The 8717-nt window shown below is 37.3% G+C and overlaps 1 protein-coding gene and 1 non-coding gene across 2 annotated transcripts; one reads left to right on the top strand and one right to left on the bottom strand.

Annotated features, from left to right (window-relative positions):
• The first annotated feature begins 277 nt into the window (after positions 1-277).
• LOC115144529 (homeobox protein Dlx4b-like) lies at positions 278-7234 on the top strand. The gene is made up of 3 exons (XM_029685580.2): positions 278-881; positions 1751-1944; positions 4236-7234. The coding sequence occupies exons 1-3, from the start codon at positions 578-580 to the stop codon at positions 4482-4484; spliced, it is 747 nt and encodes a 248-aa protein (XP_029541440.1). The 5' UTR covers positions 278-577; the 3' UTR covers positions 4485-7234.
• A 60-nt stretch (positions 7235-7294) lies between these two features.
• Positions 7295-7366, bottom strand: trnah-gug (transfer RNA histidin (anticodon GUG)). Its single transcript has one exon. It is a non-coding gene; the product is annotated as a tRNA-His (tRNA).
• Between the last annotated feature and the right edge of the window lie 1351 nt (positions 7367-8717).

Raw genomic sequence — 8717 nt, 5'->3', positions numbered from 1 at the left:
TCAATGTTATTTGCACTTTGAGTTAATGGAAGGAAACTTTTACTGCAAAAATAGTTATAAATAACATTAGGCTATATTTAAATTACTGGACTTTCTGTTTCAAAATAAGTGATTTATTATGTTACGTAAATCGAGCAGCGCACTGTGCGCAAATGATTGTTTATCAAATCGTTTGAGTGACATTACATTAGTGGCTGAAGGAGTGCATTCACGAAACATATGTTAATGAACTTAATGAGTCTTTCCTGCAGGCTCGAGTGACATCGTAGGTATTCGAGACCAATCAGAGCGCACGCTGATGGAAGGCAGTGGGGTTTGAGGCACACCGGGTCTACATGAGTGTCTGGAGGATATTGTGAGGTTTACGAATGATGTAAAGAAGGGTGGACTTTTATGTGGTTCTTTTTTTTCGTTTCACAGATCCCTGGATGTACATTTTCTTCGTTTGGAATACCTTTTTTATACAGGCAATGTTATTGACTTGATGGTGGATCCAGTTCAACTTTTCCTCGTTCTCCGACATTTCTCAATGCATCCCCTTTTAGACCGACGGTTTTATGGACTTCTGTATTAGCTAATGATGTCTATAGGTTTCATGCCTGATAGTTTGAATTCTTCAGATCCCTCCAAATCGACCTTTTTCGAGTTTGGGCACGGGCACCCTGCGCACCAGCAGCATTCCCAAGGACTCTCTCACATCTACCCCGTTAGTGGTTTACAATCTGCCGGACACTCTCAACACGGTAGTCCCTTCTCCCCCAGCGCGTCCTCCTATGGCCGCTACGCCTACCCCAGAGCGGTGAACACTCATCACCCGAGTGCCTACATGCCCTACCAGCACAACAACCACAGTTTGGCGCACTCCAGATTAGATGAGACAGGTACGTGTAATATCAATATCTGTTAGTTCCTCACAGCTCTTGGCCTATCATACCACCATATCATTTTTTAAATCAATAAAACGCGTCGTCTACAATGAAAGTGTGCAATGTGCAAATTTAGCGGTAAAAGGAGTGTGGATTGTATGGAACTGTGCTTTAAAATGTAGGCCTATTGCAATTGAAGGCTACATATTATCAGATGTAGGCTAAATTATCAGACGGTTCTTTGTAGGCTATGGTAGGCCTATACCTCAGATGTACATGCATTATAGCTGTCAGTGTGTACATATTTGTTGTTTACAAAAATGACAAAAATTGTCCTCATCAAATGTGGGTTTAAAGGCAATACAAACGCAATTTACAGTCAGTGCTACGGTAATCAAAAATTGTCCTACTTTAAATGCATGTCAGACATTTTTGGGGTTATCTTTACTACTCATGTTCCGTAATGAACACAGATGGTGTCATTCATTTTATTAACCATACTTTTCTGTGGGTTAGCCCGATTATGCATTAGTACTTCAAACAGTCGTTTACTCCCATTATTAGTCAATATAACAAAGCAATTCCAGAAAATAAGAACCATTTCATCCATGCACCGCACTATAGTGGTGTCTATTTATTGTTAAACTGTGGCATTTTCATAGGAGACACAGCCTGACATTTGGGCATGCAGCCTGAATTCCAGGCCGTGAATTTCAAGTAGCCTAGGCATAGACCTATGTTGATACAAACTCTTACATAGATACTAGGCCTTATCTTCTGCCCTGACGTAAAGTGGAAAGTTGTAAATAAAAGTGAATGTAGGCTACACCCGATTGGGCTACTGTTCAGCGTAGTTTAACTGAAATTCTCTCTTCTATCCACAGACCATGAGAAGTCTACAGTGATTGAGAACGGGGAAATTCGTTTGAATGGTAAAGGAAAGAAAATACGCAAACCACGGACCATCTACTCCAGTCTTCAGCTACAGGCGCTCCAACATAGGTTTCAGCAGACCCAGTACCTGGCTTTACCCGAGCGCGCAGATTTGGCGGCTAAATTAGGGCTGACCCAAACACAGGTGGGCTAAATTAAACTTGACATAATAGCCGTCAACAGTAGGAAATGTGATTTTAAAACTATTTTATACTATCTTAGTAGACCAATTACCAAATTATAATACATTATTTGTTAAGTATTTATGTTCAGGCCTAAGAAACCAAATAGTTTATAACAATTAAAGTGAAGTTCAGACGGGTTAGATACAAAACACCTCATTAATCGTTTTAAATACACATTGTATTTATTTAACTTTTTCCCTATTAATTTCAATAAATTCCCAATCTGGCCCTCAAACCATCACGGTCTCCTAATAATCCCCAGTTTGCAATTGGCTCATTCATCCCCTTCCTCTCCCCTGTAACTATTCTCCAGGTTGTTGCTGCAAATGAGAACGTGTTCTCAGTCAATTTACCTGATAAAATAACGGATAAATACAAATAAAAAAGAATCTCAAATTAGGTCAAATTTGCTTCAAATAAAATTAAAGATCCAAAGGCCTCACATAACTTAATGCTACTGCAAGACTGGACTATTTGAATTTGTGCACAGATCCACTTACTAGCCTTCTTGATAGACGTGACAGATAATTAAATATTATGCAATGCTGTCTACTAGCATTTTGACCATTTTTTCCAGAAATGTTGACATGAATCCCTTGAATCTGTCTCACATAGGTTAACATTTGAAAATGTAACACCAATACTGCCACAAGTTCATGTTCATGTTTGATTGAAGAAAAACACAAAACAACCTTCCCCTTTAGTTGTATGGAGAGGGTTTACATAGATCACAGATCTGTGGGTATTATTGTGGCTTTCTGCACTGCTCAAGACCAACTGAAAAGGCTAATTGAGAGCTTTGTTAAGTCAATTTCTTAATGCAGCTTTATTCTTAGTCTTAAATTACCATTGCGGCTAAAACCTTCTCACAGAGAGCTCTCTGTGACTTAAAGCAAACATAGCTCAATTGCAATATTGCAAGTCCAAATAGGCTTAACAGAGTAGCAGAAAGACAAAAATACATGCTGCCACTCTAAACTATAGGCCGATGTATTGTCTTTATAAACATCCATGTCTAATTACCAACAATCTTTTGGTCAAAGTCATGTTAAAGCACACTTATACATTACCGCAGAAATGGGCATAGAGCAGTGCAATGAAGGCTGTGGGAACACACACACACACACACAGTTTACAGATTGTAACTGAAGAAAATAGGACAAGTAGGCTGTCATTCAGATGGTCTATTTTCAAAGTCATTGTTGGCATTATTCATTTATGTCAGGTAAAATTCTGAAATCTAAGGTTGAAATCGAGATTATGGCAACCATTTCCTTTGGACCTATAAACATAATGAAAGGCAAATAAACAGGTGGTGAGCATAATGTTTGGGTCTAACATCTCACCATGCACATCTGTCTTTTATGGGAAACATTTTCAAGCCTTTAAACATTGTTTTGCTCAATATATTTTAGCTATACTGTATAGGCAACACTTCTATTCAATTTCTAAAATCAATAACATTAATATGTTTTTAAATGATAGGCAATCCTAGGTTGATTGAATTAAATTGTCATTCAAAACACTCCCTGGCAAAATCTCTGAACTACACCATCCTGTCTGGGTCTGATTTGGCTTTGTGTCTTGTTGCTATATATGAGAATGGTTTGACTTTGTCCACCTCGGGCTCTGTGGCTTTTATTGAATATTTTATACTGTCGTAAAATCGATCAGAATAGCATCTTGTTCTGACTAAGTAGAATACATCATACATAGAAATGCATCTGACCTCCCTCCTTGTTGACAGTGTTATATTCAAGCTCGCTGGGGCTATTTTAATTTAATATATTTTTAGCATGGGATTGTTGTCAGACTCATGCATCATTGGACTCATCAAATGTTGAACAATAGGGGAGCTAGCATTTAATGAACTAGTGAAGTGTCGCTCATCCATTTTGCTGAATTGCAATAGGTCTAATGGTTCTGGATCCATGCACTGACTGGCAAAGTTGAAGAAATGTGTTCAAATTATAAGAAGTTTAAGAACGAATGCCACTTTCTGGGCTATTTTCCTTTTTAAACGTATAAAATTGTTCCAATTTTCAATGCAATTTCGAAATGATAAAATGTGAATATGACAAGCCATTACGAGTTTGCAAGCCATGACGAATGTAAATCATTTCTATTGTGTGGGAAGATAATTGTTTAATGATTGTTGTGGTGGTGGAGAGAGGGATGTCATAGCATACGCTGTAATGTGCTGCTTTCCCATCATATTTTCACTTTCTAAACATCTATTTGATCTTTTTAGATTAAAATATGGTTTCAAAACAAGCGCTCGAAATATAAGAAGATACTGAAGCATGGCAGCGGGCCAGAGGGAGAACATCTCCACAGTACGTCATCTATTTCTCCTTGTTCACCCGGGATGCCTCAACTTTGGGAGGTGTCAATGGCAAACAAAGGGACCCCTACGCACCCCAACAATTACATGAACAATTTTGGTCACTGGTACCCAAACCATCTCCAGGATCCTATGTCCAGACCTCAAATGATGTAAGCAGACCATCTCAACACACTGCACGGTGCTGTAAAACTCACCCGGCCATTTCTAACTTTTCAAGGGCCTCAAGGCTATATCTGCCTACCCCACACCCGAACACGTCTCATCTAGCCTATCAAGTTTGATTTACGTGTTTAATTCATGTCAATTGTCTTTTTTTCTTTCATTGCAATGTAGCCTATGTTTTTGGATGACGATTTGTATTTCTTGTGTCCACTTTACACACTGCTCTTAATTTTTGGAATGGCTTTGGTGAGAAATGTGCTGTCAGGTGGCAACATGCTTATGGTTTGATTCCAGCAAGGGACATGCACCTGAATATGTGTGTCAATTGGTTATGACCGTATTATTAATGTGATTAACAGTAGTGTCCCAGGCAGTCCACATTTGGATAGCTTCGTCACAGCAAATATGAATTTATTGTGCATATACATTTCAGAATTGTTTGATATGCACTGATGGATCTCAGCGTCTATTATTGTGAAGGTGTCAATAGTTATTGATCGTTTTAAAGTGCTTTGTTTGATATGCAGTGCCTTCAGAAAGTATTCACACCCCTTTACCTTTTCCACATGTTGTTGTGTTACAGCCTGAATTTACAATGGATTCAATTGGGATTGTGTGTCCCTGGCCTACACGCAATATCTCATAGTGTCAAAGTGGAATTTTGTTTGTAGAAAAATGTTGAAGGTGTATTAAACATTTAAAGCTGAAATGTCTTGAGTCAATAAGTATTCAACTCATTTGTTATGGCAAGCCTAAATAAGCACAGGAGTAAAATGTGGTTAACAAATTGTATAGTAAGTTGCAGGGACTCATTCCTTGTTCAATAATAGTGGTTAACATGATTTTTGAATAACTACCCCATCTCTGTACCTTTAATCGAGTAGTGAATTTCAAGCACAGATTCAACAACAAAGGCCAGGGAGGTTATTCAATGCCTGGCAAAGATTGAATAACTTTGCCTATTGGTAGATGGGTAAAAAAAATAAAAAAATCAGACACTAAATATCCCATTGAGTATGTTGACGTTATTAATTAGACTTTGGATGGTGTATCAATACACCTAGTCACTACAAAGATACAGGCGTCCTTCCTAACTCAGTTGCCGGAGAGGAAGGAAAACGCTCAGGGATTTCACCATGAGGCCAATGGTGACTTTACAACCTCTTAAGGATCCAACCCTTTTTTCAATTTTCACCTAAAATGACATCCAAATCTAACTGCCTGTAGCTCAGGACCTGAAGCAAGAATTTGCATATTTGAAGTTTGTGGAAATGTGAAATGAATGTAGGAGAATATAACACATTAGATCTGGTAAAAGATAATACAAAGAAAAAAACATGCATTTTTTTGTGCCATAATATATTATTCCAGCCCAGGTGCAATTTAGACTTTGGCCACTAGAGAGCAGAAGTGTATGTTCAAAGTTGTATACTGATCCAATGAACCATGCACATCTATTCAAAATGTCGTATCAAGACTGCCCAAATGTGCCTAATTTGTTTATTCATACATTTTCCAGTTCATAGTTGTTCACTCTCCTCAAGCATTAGCATGGTATTATTTCACTGTAATAGCTACTGTAAATTGGACAGTGCAGTTAAGATTAATAAGAATTTAAGCTTTCTGCCCATATCAGATATGTCTATGTACTGGGATTTTTTTTGTTTCTTACAACCTCATGCTAATCACATTAGCCTACATTAGCTCAACTGTCCCGCGGGGGGGACACATCCTGTAGAGGTTTAAACGTTGTAACTGATTTAAATGGCTGTGATAGGAGGAAACTTAAGATGGATCAATAACATTGTAGTTACTCCACAATACAAATCTAAATGACTCGGTGAAAAGAAGGACGCTTGTACAGAATAAAAATGTTCCAAAACACGCATTCTGTTTGCAATGAGGCACTAAAATAAAATTGCAACAAAGAAATGTGGCAAAGAAATTAACTTTATGTCCTGAGTACCTCTCTTCATATTTTCAAGCGTGGTGGTGGTTGCATTATGTTATGGGTATGCTTGTCATCAGCAAGAACTTGGATGTTGTTTTTTTTAATAAAAGGAAATGGAATAGAGCTAAGCACATGCACACTGGGAGACAAATGGACCTTTCAGAGGGTCAATAAACTAAAACACAAGGCCAAATATACACTGGAGTTGCTTATCAAAACAACATTGAATGTTCCTGAGTGGCTTAGTTACGGGTTTGACTTAAATTATCTTGAAAATCTATGGAAAGACTTGAAAATGGCTGTCTAGCAATGATCAACAACCAACTTGATAGCGCTTGAAGAATTTGAAAAAGAATAATGTGCAAATATTGTGCAGGTGTGCAAAGCTTCTAGAGACTTACCCAGAAAGACTCAGCTTTCATTGCTTCCAAAAGTGATTCTAACTTGTATTGACTCAGGGGTGTGAATACTTAGGCCTATGTGAATTAGATATTTCTGTGTTTCATTTTCAATACACATTTCTAAAAACCTGTTTTCACTTTGTCATTAGGGGATATTGTGTGTAGATGGGTGGGAATGATTAGTTTGATCCATTTTGAAATCTGGCTGTAACACAGCAAAATGTGGAATAAATTAAGGTGAATGAATAATTTCTGCATGGTGAAAATATGATAATTACAAACCTGTATGAAAATGTAATTTAATCAAATGCATGAGTAGACCTATAATCACTTATTGCAATTAAAATAAATCACCCACCAGCCAATGTGGGGTGATACTATTATTGTCTATAAAATTATAATCCTATTATTTTCAAAACATCCCTTTTGCCGTGACATTGTATTCGCAATGCCGTGACCCGGATTCGAACCGGGGTTGCTGCGGCCACAACGCAGAGTACTAACCACTATACGATCACGGCGAGCTACCAGGGCTGCGGGGATTTTGTAATTACTACGCAATTAACTGGAGCCTGCAGTGACGTTTATAGACCTGCAAATATCTGCAGCTGTTCGAGTCCAATTTTGAAATGATTGTCTTGATATTCTATTGTCTTCATAGTAGCATATCTATCTTAACACTATAGTAGGCCTATATGCTATACAGTATACCATCCTATATATAGGCCTACCATTGAAGCGTTCTTCTAGAGCGATTGAAATGTATTTTAAAGACCTTTGACAGTGAGTGATAGTTAGATTTCCAAACAATTCATATTCAGGTGAGGTCTATGATTATGCCTGTGGGTAGACCTATGATAGGTCTGAGCTTCTTCCAGTATAGTTCAGCCTACAATATTGGAACCCATCCTTGTTCAGAATATTGCATTTTGTTAGATATTTATTTGATTGACATTATGAATATGACAAGTGCTATTGGTATTAAATCTGACTTGCAAAAAAACTTCTATCAACAGTTCCAATCTACACTCTTTGAAAAAGAGAATCAAAAAAGGGCTCTATTGCTTGCTTCGTATATTATGGCACCCCTATATAGAACCCGTTGAAGGGTTATTTTATCAGAATCCCCAGGGGTTCTTCTTCACTGAACCAAAATTGGTTCTATATAGAACCCTTGAGATCCATATAGGGTTCTATATGGAACCAATTTAGGTAATGTATAGAACCTTAAGTGATGCCATAAATGAAGCAAGCATTTAACCTTTTTTTTCTAAGGGTGTATAAGAAAAAAAAATCGAATATTGTCATACTCGAGTAAAAGTAAAGATACCATGACATAAAATGACTAAAGTAAAAGTGAAAGTTACCCAGTAAAATACTACTTGAGTAAAAGTAAACAAGTATTTGGTTTTAAATATACTTAACTATCAACATTAAATGGAATTGCTAAAATGTACTTAAGTATCAAGTAAAAGTATAAATCATTTAATGTTCCTTAATTAAGCAAACCGGACGGCACAATTTTGTTATTTTTCTATTTATTGACGGATAGCCAGGGGCACACTCCAACACTCAGACATAATTTACAAACGAAGCATTTGTGTTTAGTGAGTCCGCCAGATCAGAGGCAGTAGAGATGACCAGGGATCTTCTCTTGATAAGAGGGTGAATTGGACCATTTTCCTGTCAAAATGTAACGAGTATACTTTTGGGTGTCAGGGAAAATGTATGGCGTAAAAAGTACATACTTTTCTTTAGGAATGTAGTGAAGTAAAAGTAAAAGTTGTCAAAAATATAAATTGAAAATACAGATACCCTAAAAAACTACGTAAATTGTACTTTAAAGTATTTTTACTTAAGTACATCACACCA

The sequence above is a fragment of the Oncorhynchus nerka genome, linkage group LG16 (genome assembly GCF_034236695.1).
Source record: "Oncorhynchus nerka isolate Pitt River linkage group LG16, Oner_Uvic_2.0, whole genome shotgun sequence".
In the NCBI taxonomy this organism is placed as follows: Eukaryota; Metazoa; Chordata; class Actinopteri; order Salmoniformes; family Salmonidae; genus Oncorhynchus; species Oncorhynchus nerka.
The sequence above is the reverse complement of the archived record's forward strand: the minus strand, read 5'-3'. Positions and strand labels throughout refer to the sequence as shown.